At 42.3% G+C, this 22,212-nt stretch overlaps 1 protein-coding gene across 3 annotated transcripts; it reads left to right on the top strand.

Moving 5' to 3' along the window:
- The first annotated feature begins 10,096 nt into the window (after positions 1 to 10,096).
- Positions 10,097 to 21,604, top strand: DPPA4 (developmental pluripotency associated 4). 3 transcript variants are annotated; one of them, XM_045186056.2, is made up of 8 exons: positions 10,097 to 10,182; positions 10,594 to 10,663; positions 12,466 to 12,619; positions 14,322 to 14,482; positions 14,585 to 14,635; positions 14,864 to 15,146; positions 16,988 to 17,183; positions 18,944 to 21,604. In XM_045186056.2, exons 3-8 carry the CDS (start codon positions 12,499 to 12,501, stop codon positions 18,972 to 18,974), a joined length of 843 nt encoding a protein of 280 aa, XP_045041991.2. In that variant the 5' UTR covers positions 10,097 to 10,182; positions 10,594 to 10,663; positions 12,466 to 12,498; the 3' UTR covers positions 18,975 to 21,604. The 3 variants fall into 3 exon arrangements, with proteins under 3 accessions (XP_045041991.2, XP_045041990.2, XP_024433940.3); XM_045186055.2 differs by lacking the exon at positions 10,594 to 10,663 and having other exon boundaries at positions 10,101 to 10,182; XM_024578172.3 differs by lacking the exons at positions 10,097 to 10,182; positions 10,594 to 10,663 and adding an exon at positions 10,685 to 12,157.
- Positions 21,605 to 22,212: the final 608 nt, after the last annotated feature.

Genomic DNA, 22,212 nt, shown 5'->3' with positions numbered 1-22,212 from the left:
GAGCTGAAAGGATAAAAGGGCCACCATTCACATCATCCCAGGTCCCCTGAAGGTGGACTACACGGCCTGACATAGCAGACCTAGTGTAGACAATACTTGGAAGGAGACTAAATGAAGATTAAAAATCTCAATAAGGATGCTCTTATAGTGGTGCAGGTGAGAAGACACATCCTGAACACAGACATTCCCTGAGAGGACGAAGGTGAGGAATCAGTGTAGTGAAACGTTAGGAGGTAGACTCAGTAGGTCTCGGTGGATAACAAGTAGTTAGAAAGGATTCTGCCCTCACACTGGGAACTGCAGAATGTTCTCAGTCACCACGTCTTGTCTAAATCATTGTATTCTCCCTTCTTTACTTCAAAGCAGGTCATCGTATATAGGTGTGCTCTTGTGATCATAAAGAGTAGTACAGAGCCAGGTATTTCTCCATTTTCCAATAAAATTGGTTAAGGCCTGCAGACTCACCAATGGCTCTCTTTCCCAGCAACATGCCAGCAAACAACCTGGAAATCAATACTAATTAATCTCCAGGCAAGGCACTATCAGTTGGCTTGGTGAAGAACAAACTTTGGGAAACATCAATATCCTCTACGGCATGAAGAATCTCCTGGAGTACTGATAGATATACTTCATTTTGGCTTCAAAAGGCATTTATAGCCCTGGCTGGTGTGGCTCAGTGGACTGAGTGCCTGCCTGTGAACTAAAGGGTCTCAGGTTAAGACTGGGTTCAATTCCCAGTCAGGGCACATGCCTGGGTTGTGTGCCAGGTCCCCAGTAGGGGGCACATGAGAGGCAACCATACATTGCTGCTTCCCTCCCTGTCTTTCTCCCCTTCTCTAAAAATAAATAAGTAATTTTTTTAAAAGCATTTACATACATCCTCAGTAACATATTAGAAATAAACTAGGGACACAGGTTGTGGCCTTCAGGTGGATGTTCCAGAGAAAGATTAGTGGAAATTGAAATAAAGTTCATGAGCCCTTGCCATTGGCCTGGTCCAAAGCTGCACCGGGAGGGACTGGCAACTTTGTTTTTTCTAATTTATTTACTGAGGAAATGCTTTCCCGCAATTTGTTAACTCCAAAGTGTTAGAATGGATCAAAGGCGGGACTTAAGGTCAGACACACTTGTTCCATATCGACGAGTGGATAGAAAGTGGGTGTTGGAGAAAGTAAACAGAGACTTCTATACATGCTCCAGCTTTTCTGCGGGTCTTTGCTTATGACACAAAGCTTTTTGGCTTAAATTGTGCTTCAGTGGACATCGCGCTGTGTCTGCAGCTGAGTGTCCTTGTTTTCACAATGATGTCAGACGTTGCATGAAGAACGGCTGGTGTGGTAATTCAGACCTAACTAGGAGAGAAAAGGTGATTTGTGAAAATGTGGCACCAACGTAGCAAGTAAAGCTAACTACGCGAATCCCACACATTTCCAGGAGCAGAGAACAGAAAGTCCCATTTTATCTGAAGAAGATCTGTGTAAAATCTTTGGATGAGGGAGATAGGAAGATGGCGGCAACATAGGTGGGAGCGGAATCCACTTCCCCTCAGCGCCAGGGAAATACCTAGCTGATCTGAGGAGCAGAGCGAACAGCCAACAGTACTCCAGCATATACGAAGATTAGAGACCAAAGATAGAGGACATTGAAAGATCTGACGATGAGACAACAAAACCTGGAGGGCTGAAAAGACTAGAGTTAGACCGTGTTAAACACATAAATGTCAGCTCAAGACCAGTGAGCACAGGAGAGTAAGGAGACAGCACCACCGAATCCCATTGGCATTCTACCATAGAAGTTCATATCATAAATCCAGGGAGTCAGAACAAAGCAATTTAAGAAGCAGAGGCCAACAAGAAGAGCCTCACAAACAATGGGAAGACAAAGAAACAATTCCCAAATGAAAGGAAAGGAGGAAGTCTCAGAAAGAATACTAACCGAAAAAGAGGCAACTCAACTATCAGATTCTGAGTTCAAAGCAATGGTCATCAGGAAGCTCACTGAGCTCTCTGAGCTCAAAGAGAACTACCAGAAACTACAAGGAAACTACAATGAACTCACTGCAAACTATATCAACATGAAAAAGGAAATAGAAAATATCAACAAGAGCCAAGAGGAAATGAAGAATACAATTTCTGAATTGAAGAACACAGTAGAAGGAATTAAAAGCAGACTTGATGAAGCAGAGGATCGGATCAGCGAGCTGGAGGATAAAGTAGAAAAAAACACCCAGAAGGAGCAAGAAAAGGAAAAGAGGCTCAGAAAGAATGAAGAGGCAATAAGGGAAATGCAGGACAACATGAAACGTAACAATATCCGTATAATAGGAATACCAGAAGGAGAAGAAGAAGAGCAAGGGATAGAAAACCTGTTTGAAAAAGTAATGATGGAAAATTTCCCTAATCTGAGGAGAGAAAAAGTCACCCAAATCCAGGAATCACAGAGAGTCCCAAGCAAAAGGAACCCAAAGAGACCCACTGCAAGACACATCATAATTAAAATGGCAAATTTCCAAGACAAAGAGAGGATCTTAAAGGCAGCAAGGGAGAAAAAGGAAGTAACATACAAGGGAGCCCCAATAAGGTTAGCAACTGACTTCTCAATGGAAACGCTCCAAGCCAGAAGAGAATGGCAAAAAATATTCCAAGTAATGAGAACCAGAGGCCTGCAACCAAGACTACTTTACCCAGCAAGGCTCTCAATTAAGATAGAAGACCAAATAAAGAGTTTCCCAGACAAAAGAAGTCTAAAAGAATACAGCTCCACCAAACCAGTTCTGCAAGAGATGCTAAAGGGACTGCTTTAAGGAAAGGAAGGAAAAGAGAAAGACAGAGGAACACAGGTAGGAAATAATGGCAATGAATAACTACCTATCGATAATAACCTTAAATGTAAATGGATTAAATGCTCCAATCAAAAGACATAGAACAGCTGAATGGATAAGAAAACATGACCCACACATATGCTGCCTACAAGAAACCCATCTCAGGACAAAAGACTTACACAGACTGAAAGTGAAGGGCTGGAAACAAATTTTCCAAGCAAACGGACAGGAAAAAAAAGCAGGGGTAGCAATACTCATATCAGACAAAATAGACTTCCAAAGAAGGGCCATAAAGAGAGATCCAGAAGGTCACTTCATAATACTCAAAGGAAGAATCCACCAAGAAGACATAAACATTATAAATATATATGCACCCAACATAGGAGCACCCAAATACATAAAGAAAATCTTGGAGGACTTCAAGAATGATATTGACAGCAACACAATTATAGTAGGGGATTTTAACACACCACTATCAAAAATGGACAGGTCTTCCAAACAAAAGATCAACAAAGATATTGTGTCACTTAACAATACCCTAGAGGAAATGGACTTAACTGATATATACAGAGCTTTTCATCCCAAAGAAGCAAAATACACATTCTTTTCAAGTGTCCATGGAACTTTTTCAAAGATAGACCACATGATAGGACACAAAGCAAGCCTCAACAAATTCAAGAAAATTGAAATCATATCAAGCATCTTCTCTGACCACAAGGGTCTGAAACTAGAAACCAACCCCAAGGGTAAAAACCCAAAACACTCAAAAACATGGAGGCTGAATAGCATGCTATTAAACAATGAATGGGTCAAGAACGAGATTAGGGAAGAAATCAAAAACTTCCTGGAAACAAATGAAAACGAACTCACAACAACCCAAAACCTATGGGACACAGCAAAGGCAGTCCTGAGAGGGAAGTTCATAGCAATACAGGCCTACCTTAAGAAGTTAGAAACAGTTCAAACAAACAACCTAACCCTATGCCTACAAGAACTGGAGGAACAACAACAAAGACAGCCCAGAGCAAGCAGAAGGAAGGAAATAACCAAGATCAGAGCAGAACTAAATGACATAGAGACTAAAAGCACAATTGTAAGGATCAATGAATCCAGGAGCTGGTTCTTTGAAAAGATAAACAAAATCGACAAGCCTTTAAGTAGGCTCATCAAGAAAAAAAGAGAGAGGATCCAAATAAACAGAATTAGAAATGAAAGTGGAGAGATTACAACTGATACCACAGAAATACAAAGGATCGTAAGAAATTACTATGAAGACCTGTATGCTAAGAAATTTGAAAACCTAGATGAAATGGACACATTTCTAGAAAAATATAATCTTCCAAAACTGAATGAAGAAGAAGCAGAAAACCTGAACAGACCAATATCAGCAAAGGAAATTGAAGCAGTCATCAAGAAACTCCCATCACAGAAAAGCCCTGGACCAGATGGCTTCACAGGAGATTTCTACAAAGTATTTAAGGAAGAACTAACCCCTATCCTTCACAGACTATTCGAAAAAATCCAAACTGATGGAAGACTCCCAAACTCTTTTTATGAAGCCAACATCATCCTAATCCCAAAACCAGATAAAGACACAACGAAGAAAGAAAACTTCAGGCCAATATCGCTGATGAACATAGATGCTAAAATTCTCAACAAAATATTAGCAAACCGCATCCAGCAATATATTAAAAAGATCATCCACCATGACCAAGTGGGATTCATCCCAGGGATGCAAGGATGGTACAATATTCGCAAATCAATAAACATAATACATCACATCAACAACAGCAAAGACAAAAATCACATGATCATATCAATAGATGCGGAAAAAGCGTTCGATAAGATACAGCATCCATTTCTGATAAAAACACTCAGCAAAGTGGGAATAAAGGGAGCAGTCCTCAACATAATTAAGGCCATATATGAGAGACCTACAGCCAACATCACACTCAATGGACAAAAACTTAGAGCTTTCCCACTAAGATCAGGAACTAGACAAGGATGCCCTCTCTCACCACTCCTATTCAACATAGTATTGGAAGTCCTAGCCACAGCAATCAGACAAGAAAAAGCAATAAAAGGCATCCAAATTGGAAAGGAGGAAATGAAACTGTCACTGTTTGCAGACGACATGATAGTGTACATGGAAAACCCTATAGACTCCACTCAAAAACTACTCGACCTAATAAATGAATTTGGCAAAATAGCTGGATACAGAGTCAATACCCAGAAATCAAAGGCATTCCTGTACACCAACAATGAAACTGCAGAAACACAAATCAGGAAAAAAATCCCATTCGATATAGCAACAAGAAAAATAAAGTACCTAGGAATAAACCTAACCAAGGAGGTAAAAGACCTGTACTCAGAAAACTACACAACACTGAAGAAAGAAATTAAGGAAGATACAAACAAATGGAAGCATGTACCATGTTCATGGATTGGAAGAATTAACATCATCAAAATGGCCATACTACCCAAAGCAATTTATAGATTCAATGCAATCCCTATTAGAGTACCCATGACATATTTCACAGATATAGAACAAACATTGCAGAAATTCATATGGAACCATAAACGACCTCGAATAGCAGCAGCAATTTTGAGAAAGAAGGACAAAGCAGGAGGGATCACAATACCTGATATCAAACTGTATTACAAGGCCACTGTAATCAAAACAGCCTGGTACTGGCATAAAAACAGGCACATAGACCAATGGAACAGAATAGAGAGCCCAGAAATAAACTCAAATCTATACGATCAATTAATATTCGACAAAGGAGGCAGGAGCATAAAATGGAGCAAAAACAGTCTCTTCAACAGATGGTGTTGGGAGATCTGGACAGCTACGTGCAAAAAAATGAAACTCGATCACCAACTTACACCATACACGAAAATAAACTCAAGAAGGATAAAAGACTTAAATATAAGTCGTAACACCATAAAAGTCCTTGAGGAAAACATTGGCAGGAAAATCTCAGACATTCCACGCAGCAACATCCTCACAGACACATCCCCTAAAGCAAGGGACATAAAGGAAAGAATAAACAAATGGGACCTCATCAAAATAAAAAGCTTCTGCAGGGCTAAAGAAAACAGCACCAAATTACAAAGAGAACCAACAGTATGGGAAAACATATTTGCCAATGATACCTCAGACAAGGGCCTGATCTCCAAAATATACAAAGAACTCACACGACTCCACTCCAGGAAGACAAACAACCCAATTAAAAAATGGGCAAAGGACTTGAACAGACACTTCTCCAAGGAAGACATACAGAGGGCCCAGAGACATATGAAAAGATGCTCAGCATCACTAGCCATCAGAGAGATGCAAATTAAAACCATAATGAGGTACCATCTCACACCAGTCAGAGTGGCCGACATAAACAAATCCACAAACAAATGTAGGAGAGGATGCGGAGAAAAGGGAACCCTCGTGCACTGTTGGTGGGAATGCAGACTGGTGAGGCCACTGTGGAAAACAGTATGGAATTTCCTCAGAAAACTAAAAATGGAACTGCCCTTTGACCCAGTAATTCTGCTGCTGGGATTATACCCTAAGAACACTGAAACACCAATCCAAAAGAAGCTGTGCACCCCAATGTTCATAGCAGCACAATTTACAATAGCCAAGTACTGGAAGCAACCGAAGTGCCCATCAGCAAACGAGTGGATCCAAAAACTATGGTATATTTACACAATGGAATTCTACGCAGCAGAGAGAAAGAAGGAGCTTATACCCTTTGCAACAGCATGGATGAAACTGGAGAGCATTATGCTAAGTGAAACAAGCCAGGAAGTGAGGGACAAATACCATATGATCTCACCTTTAACTGGAACATAAGCAATAGAAGGAAAAAGCAAACAAATTACAACCAGAGTCATTGAAGTTAAGAACAATCTAACAATAGCCAGGGCGGGGGTGGGGGGTGGGGGCGGGGACAGTGGGTAGAGGGGATTACAGGAACTACTATAAAGGACACATGGACAAAACCAAGGGGGAGGGTGGAGAGGGGGGAGGGAGGTGGGTTCAGCTGGGGTGGGGTGGAGGGATGGGGAGAAAAGGCATACAACTGTAATTGAATAACAATAAAAAAAAGAAAAAAAAATCTTTGGATGAAACAGTATATTTTTTTGGATAAATTCCTGTAAGTGATGTTGCTCAATAAAATCATAGTGGTATTTAAAAAAAAAACAAAAAAAAAACAAAGTGTTAGAATGTACTGGGATATGGAGGACCTAAGCCACCGCCTATGCTGGAACAAAGAAGGTAGGCGTCACCGTCTAAATACCTGACCACGAGATCCCTTTATCAAAAGTAACTGAGGCGTAGCCGTAGCCGCTTGGCACCCTGCTGGAAACCACTTGAATCCTCACTGCCCCTCCCCTCTCCTTCCAGTTTTTCCCAGAGGCAAGGCCCATAAATCTCTCGGACTTTCAGTCCCGTATCAGCCATCCAGATCAGAGGGCATTCTCTTGCAAACGCCTGTACACCTGGGGCAGATCAGCAGGGTGACCCACCCTCCCCGGAGGTCCGCAACTTACCCTTAAATCGTCCTCCCCTTTCCCTGGCTGCTGTAGTCTCCTTGGACTCAGCCCGTTGGGTCGCAGTGTCCATCCAGTCTTGAATAAAGGCCCTTAACTGGACCTTTTTGGCTCCCCGTCCTTTCTTAGCCACCTCGGCTACCTAACACAAGTGTTACCCGATACCTTTTTTTTTAATGTATACTAAATTTTATATGTTGAAGGGGACCAAGAGTTTTGCCTTTTGGGATATTGATTTTAAGCTGGTAATTAAGAAACAAGACTCAGAAAGTTCCTTTGACCTCCTGGTTCCCTGCCCAAGAGATTCAGATAGAAAAACCTGCTTCAGGAAGTCTTCAGATGTTTGCCTTAGCCTAATTTGAATTAAGTATGATAAATAGGAGGGCTTCAGGCTTGGGTGTTAGCTAGATACACTGAGTGGCCCTTTGTTCCTGCATCACCGCGCAAGAATTTCACTGCGGTGTGTGTTCCACTATTCTCAACTACCTGTAAATTGCCCATTCTCACTTTTAAAGTCTAAGTCCCCATTCCTCCCCTTTTCTCCTTTGTCCAAAAGGACTTGTCCCCAATGTCCCACTGTGTTTGGAATTTTCATGCCTATGTGAATGCCCCATGTGCACGTATTAAAAATTTGATTTTCAAAGAATAAGAAAAAGAAGGGCTTGGTCACCCTCATTTGGAGGCGCCTACATAGAGCAGGCCATGGGAGAGGCGAGGAGGGTGCTAGTGCGGCGCTGCTGGGGGCCCTTGCCAAGACCGGGACTGCTGGCGGGGCTGCGCGGGTACCTTGGCGGGCAGCCCGGGTCCAGGAGAAGCCGCCCTTAATCGTGCTCTCGCTAAGCACCGACCACTGGCCCGAAAGGCGCTGCGGGCGCTGCCCGTCAGGTACCTGGGCGGGGCTAAGAGGGACTCACTGCGGAGGGCGCAGATGTCCGGCCTGTGCGGCGGACCCACTTTGGACCCGCGCTGGGGAAAGCGGCGGCGCCAGAGGGACCTGCAAGGGTGTGGGCCCAGATCCCCTCGAATCCCGGCGCCCGGAAGGTGCGCAGCACCGCCTGGGGGCCGTTCTGCTCCCCACTCTCCAGGCCCTGTTTTCCAGGCGCCACGCGCACCCGATGCCATAGGCCTGCTCCCTTCCGTCCAGTCCGACCACCTCCCCACCTCCCCGTCCCTTTGCGTGTAAGGAAAGAGGAGCTCAGAGAAATTAAGCGATTGCCCAGGGTCATCAGCTGAGCTGACTGGGACAAAAAGGGGGTCTGAGTCCTCCCCTGCCTCTAATTCGTACTCTCTAAACCCCTAGGCTTCTTAACAGGTACAGGCATCCCCTTGCTCACCCATTGTCTTACTCCTTCGCTCCCTATCTCCCCTTTTATAAAAAATTTGATTTTCTCCTGTTAATCTGTGTCTGTTAATTTGACCTTCAGCCCAGCCAGAAGAATTTAGACGGTGGGAAGAAAAGTATAAGCATTGTTTCAGCCCTCACATGTTTTAGTGATCGCCCGAGGACACACAATAACTTTGGCGCTTTGCACTTTCAGGAAAATCAGGATCTGGAAACCTAATAACCAAGTAATGCTTCTCTTGGTGCACTTAATTGGAAAGAGGCTGGTAGTAGTAGGGGAAGGAAAAAGGAGAGCATATTGAGATTTTTCAAGGAATGTTATTGTTTTATACAAACATTTCAGTATTTATGTATCATTGGGGCAGATCTGTAGGGCCTGACGCTTATACAACTTTAGAGGTCCCTCTTTAAGCACGAGTATAAAATGATGGCCCCTCACTGGCTCAGCGGGTTGGGCATTGTGCTGCAAACCTAGACGTCCCCGGCTGATTCCTAGTCAGGGCACTTGCCGGGGTTGGGGGCATGAGAGAGGCAGCAGACCAGTGTATCTCTGGCACTTTGTCGTTTCTTTCCCTCTCTTTCTCCCTCCCTCCCCCTCTCTCTCAAATAAATAAATAAAATCTTTTAAAAAATAAAAACTATTATTGTTAGTCCTTGACAGATGGTAAGGTGTTATTATTAGTACAGATGGAAAGCTAGTTTTAATTGGCTGAGTAACTTGCTTAAGAAATAAAATGTTGTGTGGTATAAGAAAATGTCTTTGCTTTCAAGCCACCAGTCGGGCCCTGGAATTCTACTGTTTCTACAAGTTCCAGCATTAAATCCCTTCACACACCCGGTTCAGAAGTCTCCAGCAGCTTTTATTTTCCCCTTGGAATTTTTCTGAAGTTTTCAACTTCCCAGGGTCTCCAGAGGCACACCTTAGGTAATTATGTTTAAAAGTTCACAGCTCTGGCCGTGCGGTCCATCCAGCCGGTTGGAGTGCGGCACCAAAAGGCTGAAGGATCTATTCTCGGTCTGAGCACATACCTAAGTTTCGGGGTCTATCCCCTTATGGGGCGCGTTCGGGGAGGCGACCAATCAAAGTTTCTCTCCCAAATCAATGTCTCTGTCTCTGTCTCTCTCCACCCCACCCCCACCTCTCTCCCTCCCTTTGGGTCTCTCTAAAAATCAATACTCGTATCCTTGGGTGAGGGTTTTAAAAAAACACAAAAAGGGTCAGTAATGTTATTAATTCGTTCATACAGTAGTCCCCTCATAAATAAAAACGTTCACATATTTAGCATTCCCAAATTGTGGGAGGAGGGAACAGAAAAGAGGAGGGAAAAAGTGCCTCTGGGTGGCAGGAAGTGGGAGGAGACTTTTTAAAAAGCAATCTTGGGCCACGGTCCGCATCAGAAGCAAGAAGATTTTCTTTTTAGCAACTTCGTGTTCTATTCTGAGTATGGAAAATGCAAAAGGCAAGAAGGTAAGTACATTTTAGTCGCTTTGTTTTCTGGTTTTGTGAGTCTCCCTCTTCATGGACACTGCTTCTTTTGAGAAAAAATAGTCCCTTAGGGTTTTTCTCTCTACACTTGGTTGGTTTGTTTGTTTTAAAGTAAAGTTCTATTTATAATTGCAGCCTGGTATATAAGAGTGAGAAAATAATATGAAATGGGTTACCTGTTTTGTTTTGAGGAAATATTTATCTTGTCAGCAGAATCAATGATCAGAGCTAGAAGGAAAGGGTAATGGCAAAAAAGGGGAGGTGAGGCCAAGACTTTAGGAAGAGTCACTTGACTGAGGCTGAGTGAAAAAACGAGTTCCTTTAACTTCTCTTCGGAGGTTACAGGTTCTAAACCAACGGTGGTGGGTCTGAGCTTGTCTTTTTTTTCCCCAGGTCATTAGAGACAAGAAATAAATAATTAGAAGCCACACATACTGATGAGCACCGCATACAGAAACGAAAGGTGAAAAGGCTTTGAGGCTTAGTGCTGTGGGGGCTAAAAGAATAATACTTTTCCTCCTACCTTCTCAGTTATTCTGGCTGGGCTAATAATCAAATTAACGGAGACAGATTAATGGGAGAAAATAAAGTTTTAATACATGTTCATGGGGAATTCACCTGAGCCTGAAAATGCCCCAAGGCAGCGGGGCAATATTGACGTTTTGGACAAAAGAGAAAAGGGAGGATGGAGTCTTGGATTTTCGAAGTAAGAATGGGGAATTTACAGGTAGCTGAGTGAGAGCTAAACTTACATGGCAGGAAAATCCTTCCTTCGCGATTCAGAAACTGGGGGACGTGGAGGTGTCTAGCCCACAGACCCCTGCCTGAACCCCTCCGGTCTATCATACTTAATTCCAATTAGGCTAAAGTGAACATCCTAACACCTCCTTCCTTAAACAGGTTTCTGTCTGAATCTCTTGGGAAGGAAGGGGGTGAGGGTCAAACGTTCTCCGAGTCTTGTTTCTGTAATAAATGGCTTACGACCAATATCCCAAAAAGGCAGCTTCAGGGCGGCAAAGGTTTGATTTCTTCCAGTGAAGAATTGAACTCCGCCAAGGAAACCTGACTGCTTTCAGAGTCTCTTCCTAGAACCCGGTTGCTTTTGCCCTTTCAGTTTTAAGACTTTTGTGAGTCTCAAAAGTGAGTATTTTATGAAAGAGTTTTGCAAATGTAAAATTTGAATAAGAATGTTAAAATGCTATAGACTTATTAAAAAAAAAGTCACACAAATGTTAATTTGTCCTGCACCCCCACTGTGTTGGACAATGGAGAGATTTTAGCTGAGGGAGTCAGTTGACTTTGTTCTGAAATGCCTAGTTGTGTGTCCTTAGTCTTGTAACCTCCAATCCTCAGCATTTAAAAAACAAACTAATAAGTTGTCACCAGATTGCTGTGAGAATTAAATGGAAGAAAATAAGGAATGTGTCGAACAATATTTGAGAGAAGGTAGAGACTCAATAAATGTTAGTTTCTCCGTGTCACCATTGTTCTCTCGTTTCTTTCTATTCAAATAACCAACAAGTATTGAGTGTCTAATGTGAAAGGGAAAGAAATTCTACCTTTGTGGGGCTTATAATCAAATAGTGTAACAGACATTAATTAAATCTCAAACATAAAACTACAATCGACGGGTGATGGGAATGAGGAAATACGTAGTAGATTGGACTTGGTCTGTAAAGCCTACAAATGGTTGCTAGATGAACTAACGCTTGAAGTGAGTTTCTAAAAGATAAAGATTTTAAAATGTAAATAGAAATGGGTAGGGGTGGAGCTGAGGGAAATCCCTTCAGGTCAAAGGAACTGGATTGGAAAGGAAAGGAATGCTGTGACTGTATGGAGTTAACTTGGTAATGGAGAAGAATAGGAGAACGCGGAATGGAAGATAAGAGGCTGGTAGGTTGGCTATCTTACTTGAAGAGGTCAAGAACAAAGAATTGGGGGGAAAAAAATCTTCCAGGTGAGTAATGAGGCTAATGTGGGTGATATAAGGGCTTCCTCCAAAGCAGAGCAATTTCCTCTATTATTCGTATTCATATTTTCTGTCTTCTCTCATACATTCAAATTGGCCTTCTCCCATTTCTCCGTCCTCACTTTGTTGTCTTATAAATAAACCTGGGCATTAAGATGAGACCCATTAAGAAAATACACACTGCCAGTGGAGTTCAGTGACTGTCTTGGTGTCGTGGGTGTGGCTTACCTTAAGGCGGGTAATGTAATGTGGTGGGTGAGACCAGAGGAACGACTGACTGGCTCTTCTGTCCCCAGTGTAAGTCCAAAAAGAAGTCAGGGGCAGGGAAAATGGCTTCCAAATTCCAACCAGTAAAAGCCGAAGAGGAACACGAGGCTGCTGGTGAATTAAGTACAGAAAGAACCTCAGGGAAGGAAACCAAACGGAAAAGATCTAGGAAAGATGACAAAGGTAAGCGGTCATCAAGTCCCTTAAATACCATTTCTTAGGGTTTAAGAAGCCTGAGGAGTTTTTCTGGAGTAGACAAGAGACTTTTGCCCTTTATACTGCAAATCCTACACTTCCTTTGAAGCCTTTGAGTCACCTGTTAATACTTTCTGGCTCCTAACTCCCACAATATATTTGGTTCTAATCATTTTGCTTTCTCCCTGACAAGGAGAAAATTCTGATATGTTCTCAATTACAGTGAGTCAAGACTGAGAGAAAGACAAAACGGTTTGTTGGTGACTGTGGGCTAGCTGAGAAAGGACTATTCACCTTCCTTCTGTGTTTGTTGGAGCTTGGATTAAATTCCTGGTGGCTTTTTCTGCAGATTATTTTTAGCTAGGCACTATCAAACTCCAGAAGTTGCGGTGGTTTCTTTTTATGTGGGCTTTGTGACTGCGCCTCTCCCAGTCCTCACCTCACCTCACTTCACCATCTCCCACTTCTCTGCCCATAGCCAATGTGAATTCTTTTAGGTGGCTTATACCTTTCCTCCCCCTCCTGCTACTTAAGAAACACTTCCGTAGGCCCCATCCAAGTAGCTCAGTAGGTTAGTGTTACAGGATACGCCCAGGTTGCAGATTTGATCCCCAGTCAGCACACATGCAAAAAGCCACCAATAAATAACAAATCGATGGGTTGTTGGGGGTTTTTTTTCCTCTCTCTCTCTCCCTCTCTCTCTCTCTCTCTCTCTCTCTCTCTCTCTCTCTCTCCCCCTCTCTCCCCCTCCCTCCTCCCCCTTTCTCCCTCTCTTAAAAACAAACAAACAAAAAAGCCCACACACTTATAAATTCTCAGGTTGTTGCACATGTATACCTTTTCCACCTCGCAAAGCTCCTGGTGGTTTGGGCTTCATGTCCCAAGACCTGTCACCTTTTTAGCTAGCATTTTTGGGTAAATAAAACCTTTCTTTAAAATAAGACTTTTGGCTATGGAAATTAAAATTTTTGTTTTAACTCATGGCTTGGAGTTAAAGACTCTGTGTGCAATGGTTTGGGGATGGACCAAGGTAAGTTTGAAGTCACATTCTTGAAACTCCACATTCTTGAAACTCCACTTCCTTTTTTTAAAAGTGAGGATAATACCAATTGGGCTGAGTCGGGGGTGGGGTGGAAGGTTGTAATTTACGTAGAATGATTAGGTAAAATGCCTAAACTGTTTACCGGTCTAGTAATGTGAAACTCTGTTCTACAAGCCTGACTGAATGCTGTGTGTGAGGGGCAGCAGGAGACCGGTGTGCGGTGAGAACAGTGCTGCCCTGATGGGGTGGGCTGCCAGGTTTATGGGTAAATAAATGCTTGTGGCATTGCTGAGAAGTTTATCTGTTTTGCGAGAGATCGAGGCATCGCTGAGAATTTATGGTCTCAGGTCTAAAACTTCTATCATTCCCCTGGATTGGAAATGTCTAGGCAACCTCCTTGGAGTCTAGATCGAGGAGCTCAAAAGTATGTGTGAGTAGTGGGGGGGGTTAGGAAGTAAAAACTATGGAACTCAGAAGTATTAAGTCCTAGGTTTGAGGTCTGTCCCTTTGAGGTTTTGTGGTCTATCATAAGTCTTTAAACTGTACAATGGGGACTGTACTGTGATAACTAAAAGTGATTGTACTTCTGACATTTTGAAAGGTTACACAAAAGTTAATTGTTACTAATTTTATCCCATTCTCCTTCAGCTTCCTGTCCACAAGAGATGGAACAAGGCAATAAGAAAGTCAGAATTCGGAAGAAGATCCCAATTCCTCCCTTGCCTCTTAAATTGCCACCAGTTGACCTGCTTCACCGAGACATCGTGAGGGCTTGGTGCCAGCAATTAAAGCTGAGCACCAAAGGCTTGGTGAGAGCCCAGGGCATTAAACATGCTGCGGGGAGGAAGGGTAGGAACCTTACTTTAATCGTTAACTCATTAGCTCTCATTAATTCATTTTTCCAATCTTAGAAAGTGGAAGCATATAAGAGGCTGTGTGAATATGCTTACCCCAATCAAAAGGTGAGTGATTTGTAGGAAATTTGGCAGAGTAGAAGTTTTCGTTCTTATCCTAATTACCTACTTTAACATGAAAAAGTGAGTAAAGGCATTGTCTTGGCCACTCCTTCTCCCTCTCCCTCTAAAGGGACAATATCCCCTGTCCTCACTGTTCACCAGTTCTTCAAAGAGTTATAAAAATGAGGCTGCGCTTCTGATAGCACTTTATAATCTTTTCAACCCTCTTTGTAGTATATTCCCGTCTCCTCAAAGGAGGCCCGGGTGTTGACAGAATCAAAAAGAAAACTGAAGATGGAAAAGGAGGGAATGACCCTGGAAAGTTTTGGTCTTCCTGAAGTGACTGCTCTCCCTGAGGAGGGGGTGCCTGGTCTTGGAGGGGCTACTTCTCTGCCTGAGGGAATGGACAGCATTGCCATGACAACTTCCACGCCAGAAGCTGTGTTTACCTCCTGGAGCAGAATCTCAGCCAGTACTGAGGAGATGGAGACATTGCAGTCACCACAAGAGGCCTCTGGTAAGCCTGAGATCAAAAGCTGGTTCTGGTTCAGATGAGTAAATGCAGTTAATTGATACTCATCTCTGATAAACTTTACAACAGGTATATTAAAATTACCTGAAGGACTGGTGATTCCTGCTGCCGCATCCCACACCCCCCATCCCCAACTTAGTTTCTGATTCAGGTCTGAGATGGGGCCTGAGAGCGTGCATTTCTAAAAATTTTCCAGACCCAGCTGATGATGCTAGCCAGGGGACCACTACGCTTTGAGAAACCACTGCTCTAACTTGCTGATGTCATCACAAGGGGATAGCAATCTGTTTGGATTCATTTCTTTCCTCTCTGTAAGGACTTAGAAGTAAGGGTGGGCTCTAAAATTAACTGCCTGAACTTAAGCCCTGGATCTTCTACTATCTTTTAAGTGAGTGATATTAACAAACTATTTAAACTAGTTCCCAATTTCTTCACTGCAAAATAGGTTAATAATACTTATAATGCCTATGTCATTACCTTGTAAAAATTACGGAAGACCATTATTAAGATACCGTTAAGGAAAACCATAAACTGGTGATCTCAATAAACTGCCCGTTAGAGCTGACGCCCCTGAAGCTATTTCATGAAGGCTATGCCAGACCAATGTGGTTTAGTCTTTCTATTAAAGGAAACCAGAATAGGTAGGTCTTCCACAGATATACCTCTTCGACATAAAAAAAATTGTTTTGAGGTGAATGCAAATAAACAAACTCAGAAAAAAACTTCTCCTTTTCTGCCTAAAGGCAGGATGTAAATTCTTGTTCTGGAGACACTCTTATAGACTGAGAGATGGTACCAGGGGCCTCTGCAAGCAAACTTCACTCCATTAGTCTCCTCCCATTTGTTCGCCTTCCCACAGTTCACCACCCTTGGGGGCCTAAAACTGCTCTCCTTTGTCCTGTCATTTTTCTACAAATTTATTCTTTGTAGAACATGTTGTATAAGATGGAATTCTAAGCCACCATTCTGAATTAGTTTTTGGTGTGTTTTCTCTTACCTGGTGTGCACTTCACACATTAATAAACTGTTTTTCTTTTACTCATCTATCTTTTTGCTAGAGTCCCAGGTGAGCCCTGGCTAGTGTGGCTCAGTGGAGTGAGGGCTGGCCTGTGAAAGAAAAGGTTGCTGGTTCAATCCCCAGCCAGGGTACATGCCTGGGTTGCAGGCCAGGTCCCCAGTTTGGACATGCAAGAGGCAACCAATCGATGTATCTCTCACACATGATGTCTCTCTGACTCTCTCCTTCTCTCTCTCCCTTCTCTTCTCTTTAAAAATAAAATCTTTTTTTTTTTTTTTTTTTTTTTAGGAGTCCCATGCCATGGCTAGTGTGGCTCAGTGGATTGAGTGCCAGCCTATGAACCAAAGGGTTGCTGGTTTGATTCCCAGTTAGGGCACATGTCTGGGTTGCAGCAGGATCCTCTGGGGGGGGCGGTGCACGAGAGCCAACCACACGATGGTGTTTCTCTCTCCCTCCCTTACCCTCACTCCAAAAATAAATAAGATCTTTTAAAAATGTTTTCTTTTTTTTTAAAAAGAGTACCAGCTGAAAGCCTGAGATGGGTAGAAGTAAAGTTTTGTCTCCCCTACACCACCATCTACCCACTTGCATCTATACTACTCCCAACTAGTTTTCCTTTCCTTTTAAAATTGTAACAGGAACTGCCTTGCATTGTTTTCAAAAAGGAACACTCGAGAGCAGGTTAAGTTAGAATTCTAAGGTTCATATCTCAAGAGCTAGCACCTGAGAAAGAATCAGACTGTGATGCAGTTTCTAACATGATAATTTGCTTTTGCTCTGTTCACACTTACCTCTCTTCCCTCCACAGGTGTCAGGTGGTGTGTGGTCCACGGGCGAAGCTTCCCTGCAGACACAGAAGGTTGGATTAAGCTACAGTTTTATGCTGGGCAAGCCTGGGTTCCTGAAAAACGAGGGAAAGTGTGTGCACTCTTTTTGCTACCTTCCTACAGCCTTCCACCCTCGTACCTGGAGGACAATATGTTGTGCCCCAGATGTGTTCATAGGTAATTACTTAGTGCTGTTCCACAAACTAAAAGCGGGCACCTCGATTTTAGCTGAGGGGGGGGTGTGTTTATGTTAATTAGCCCTGTATTTCAATCATAAGTTATCAGTAAAGGATTTCAAGAAAATTAGTACCCATTAGTATATTCCTAGGAAAAAGAGCATTTTTGTCCACTTGGAGACCCATGATTCTAGAGAAGCAAACCTTTATAATTGCTATATTCTAAGTATATGCATTTCAGGCAGCACAGAAATAACGAGTAGCAAAATAACTCCTTCTTTTAAGTATCTACGGTCTAATGTGGATGATTGGTTTGTAAACAGCTGTCATACCATGTGTTGACTAGTACCACAAAGAGATTTCTTAACATAAGGGAAAAACTGACTAGATGGAAAGGAGGAGTGTCATTTTCCAGCACAGTGACCAGAGCCAATCCTGTCGAAGTACTTAGGAAAACATAGAAATTGCCAGTAGTTTAGTGTGACAGGATATGGATGAAAATAAACCTCAGTTTTCTCATAAAATGGGCATAATAATGCCTATCTAAGGATATTGTGAAAATTAAATGAGTAAACCAGAAAAATGTACCTCTGCAAACAATTTCTAGCAGTTGAGGGCCGGACAAGGAGTCAAGTCAGGCAGCTCATCCCCGGGTGATGGGCCACTAAAGGGTTTTAAACAAGTCAATGGACTGAGGCTCACATTGCTTAGGAGGGAAGGGCATAAGATCTCTTAGAGCAATCTTGTGGGATAATTCAGTTTTTCATGTTTAATGGTCTGGCAACTTCTAGAGATGCCTCCTCAACAAAAGAAATCTGGCTAAGGACAGAGCTTTAGGGAACAGCAGTTTTGGGTGGACATGTTAAAGGAGGCAGAAAAGAAACGAGGAAAGCTAGAATATGAAGTTAATGGGGAGAATTTGCATGGGGAAGTTTACTTGATTTCAAGTGAAGTTTCAATAAAGTACAAATAATATACTCATGTAGATGATTTGAGAGATTCAAAGGAGTAAAGGATACAGATAATGTGGTGTTGGTTGAGTAAGGGGAGGAGAGAAGTAGAGACTGCAATTGTAGGTGTTTTCTGAAAGTACAAATGGAAAAGTGGATCAATAGGATGCTTAAAGGGAACTTTCATTATGGAAAGGGAAAATGGGAAGAAAAGCATCCCTCTGAATAGAGGGACTTGGTACAGCCCTGTCTTGGCTTCTAGGGATCCATTCCCCCACCAGTAGCTGCAAGGAAGCATCCTGGGTTCCACTTCTACCTCTCCTGCCACCCCCTTGGAGTCATGGTTACTGAACACCACAGTAATTGGTGATGATAGCAGTCTAAAGTGGGTGGGCCCCTCAGGCCACATTCCCCTCCACCAGTCTAGGACTGCCAGTCCCCTGAGCCCTGGCACAGTGAGTGTACACTTACCTTTTTCCCTTTTGGCTGTCCTGCCTTCTGCCACAATTCTCTGCTAAGCAAGTTAAATACAATTGAGGTCACTTTGGATACATCTTGAATGGCATCCTGGGGCCACTGAGAAAATGGTAAAAGATTCACTCTGGGGCGTCTCCTGCTCATGCCTGCACAGAGCAGGAACATGTTAGAGACATCACCTGGCTGAAAATGCCATTCCAAGAGGACTCAGGCACATTCTTTCCACCCACTATCCTAAAGTTTAGGGGCAATTTTATTGGCATTCCAGCAGTGGGTTTCTTGTTATTTCTCGTCTGATTTTTAAAAGATGACGATCATTTCACTTGCTTTATAGGAATAAGGTATTAATGAAAAGCCTCCAGTGAGATTATAATGCCAAGAAAAAAAGTACAGCTATGATTATAATTAGCAGTAGAAAGGTGACTACGACGAACTCCATGGTACCACGGATGCTGAACTCCAGGCTGCTCAGACACCCTCCACGCTTCCTGCTCTCCAGGCCCACAGACTGGCGGGAGCAGGTGTTACCTTCAGACTCCCAACATGCCTGCCACTTCATCTGTTGGGATGTAGACATTTACATTTTAAAATAGAAAAGCATTTTACAAATTACTCATCACAGTGAATAAGATGAAGTTGCACTGTCAAACGATAATCCTTGTGAATCAGAAGTGACCTCAGCAGCTCCTTCACAGTGGGAACCTCAAGTGAACATTGTAGAGGGAGTGAAGAAACAAGAGTGCTCCCACACTGGATCCCTGCCTCAGACTTCTGGCTCTTTTAGGGGGCTGCTGTCTTCTAAGTTTAATGACTTCGAACTATTGACTATCTTAAGCCAAAGGAAAAACTGTTATTCTCTGTTCTCCCAGAAAACTCATTGTTAATATACAAAACATTATTTTAAAGATTGTATTTATTTTTAGAGGGGAAAGGAGGAAGAGAAACATCAGGGTGGGGTTGCCTCATGTGCCCCCTACTGGGGACCTAACCTTCAACCCAGGCACATGCCCTGACTGGGAGTCAAACCAGCAACCCTTTGGTTCACAGGTTGGCACTCAATGCACTGAGCCACACCAGTTGGGTTTCATAATATACAAAATATTTTTCAAAGTTTTCTTAATCTGGTTTCCTATGGTGTGTCTCTGGGATAAAAACACAGGGCACTTTTCTAGTGTTCTTATCAGTTGTAGTTGTATGTTTCTGCTGTTTAAAATGTTTGAGGTTATTTCTTAGTCATAAATACATAATATGTCTTAAATGTGTATGTAAAAGTAATTCATCATTGTTAGTGCTCTTAACTCAGTAGGATTAAGCCATAAGACATGATTACTAGTAGTCATTTTTTCAGTGTAATAAATAATACACTATTCCTTACTATTGCACGTATATTTTAACTTTGTTTTCTATTTTAATGTTTGCCCTTTTTTCATTGGATTGCTCAAGCTTCTATTTTATTACCTTACTCTCTTCCTTTATTAATTTGGGGATTTTAGTTTGCTTTCCAATTCTGCTTATCCTATTCCTAACACACTAAAATAAGCTTAAGATTCTCTCTATATAAAATAAGTCCTATTCTACCATTAAGATTTTCTATTTACACCTCATCACTGCCCCAGCAAAATAAAATCCCTAAAGTCACATTTCCCAACTCTCCCAAAGTTACTATGAAGTTTTAACCACCTTACTCTATGCCTCCTTCACTGTCTCTGTCCCATCCTCTCCAAATATTTGAAGAAAGGGAACTCCATGACAAAGGGGCCCTGTGGTATGGTCTTGCTTGATAAGGGGAGCCCAGAGAAAAGCCATTTTTCCCATCTGGAAATTAAAGTTAACAGCCACAGAGATACATCCGTGCCCACAAGCACACCTGTGGTGTGATTATGTGTGTTTAAGGTGTGATGTGCAACAGGAATGATATGAAAAACCTTGGGCCAGCCCTCCAAATTGCCCTTGGCTCCCAAGGGGCACAAGACTCCAAGAGTTGGTGCTGAAGTAACAGCTTTGGAGTGGGAGGTCCTGCCAACACATTGCTGACCCAGGCAAATGAATCTGCAAGTAGAAAGTCTGAACTCACACGAAGCAAGAGTGGAAGTGGTAACATCTTCAAAGATCCCCAGGCCTAAAGTAGGAAGGAAAAAGGAGATGGGAATTTTTTTTTAAATACTAGTTCACTGAATTGAAATTATAAATTTCTGCATTTGGCAAGATGACGCATAGAGACAAAAATTGATTATGTCCATCATAGCCAAGTATTCAGACATCGCCAGAAATAGAACAAACAGCAACGTGGTTTCTGATGGGATGCAATGTATGACTGACAATATTCTTGACAAAAAGATCTAACAGGAATCTACTCACAAGCAATCAGTTCTGATTATACCTGTTGTCTCATAATTAAATGAACTTGTTTTGTGTGGCAATTACCTAGGCTTATCCATATAATAAAAAATCCACAGATCTATGCCCTTAAGATGTATATAGCTTACTGTATATAAGTTACATATTACTTTTTAAGACTCCCAGGTGAGCCCTGGCTGGTGTGGCTGAGTGGACTGCTGGCCTGCAAACTAAAAGGTGTTTGGTTCAATTTCCAGCCAGTGTACATGCCTGGGTTGCAGGCCAGGTCCCCGGCTGGGGGGTGTGAGAAAGGCAACTGATTGATGTTTCTCTCACACTCTTCCTCCGTTTTCCTCTCTAAATACAAAATCTTTTTTTCAAAACATGCTTTTAAATAAATAAATAAAAGCATCCATCTTGGAATCAGTGATATAGTTGTAGTTAAAAGGGTGTTTTTGTAGTAATGGGGAGAATTTGAGTATATACTACAGCAATGTTAAATGCCTTGGTTATAATAAATTGTGAGTATAAAGGATTTCATGTGCATAGTCTAACATTGCTTTATGATTATTGAGTTATAAATGTATGTATACACAATATACAAAGAATAATGCATTAGCCATTGACAGTTGATTAATGAGGTACAGAATATATGGGTGTTATACCAACTTTTATGTTTGAAAATTTTAAAATAAAAACATTTTAAAATAAAACAATTCCATATATGAAAAGATCCTTTTGAAATACAAGTCGGATCATGACACTGCTTAGAACCTTCACGTGGATCTCGTTTCGTTGAAAGGAAAAACCAAAGTCCATTAATGCAATGACATTCCAGGTCTTCCCTCAAGTGTCTTGTACCTCGTGTACCCTCACCTCTGACCTCTTTTCCAGCACGCTGCTTTTGTTGTTCCCTGATCATGTTTAACATTGCTCCCACAGGCTCCTTCCCTGGATATGGCACACTTCGCTTTTATAGAGAGAGGGGAAGGGAGGGGGGAAAAAAGGGAAAGAAACATCAATCCTCTCGCACCCAGCAACCTGGCCCACAACCCAGGCATGTGTCCCCACCAGGAATCAACCAGCAACCCCTTGGTTCATAGGCTGGAGCTCAGTCCACTGAGCAACACAGCCAGGGCAAGTAGAATTCCTTACTTTCAAGTCATCAAATGTCACTTTTTCAAAAAGGTGACCCCCCTATTTAAAGTCAAGTTATTTCTCAGCCCCTGTCAGCACCATTTATCCCTCTCACTCTTCTCCAGCTTT

This window comes from Desmodus rotundus, chromosome 2 (genome assembly GCF_022682495.2).
Source record: "Desmodus rotundus isolate HL8 chromosome 2, HLdesRot8A.1, whole genome shotgun sequence".
Taxonomy (NCBI): domain Eukaryota; kingdom Metazoa; phylum Chordata; class Mammalia; order Chiroptera; family Phyllostomidae; genus Desmodus; species Desmodus rotundus.
The sequence above is the reverse complement of the archived record's forward strand: the minus strand, read 5'-3'. Positions and strand labels throughout refer to the sequence as shown.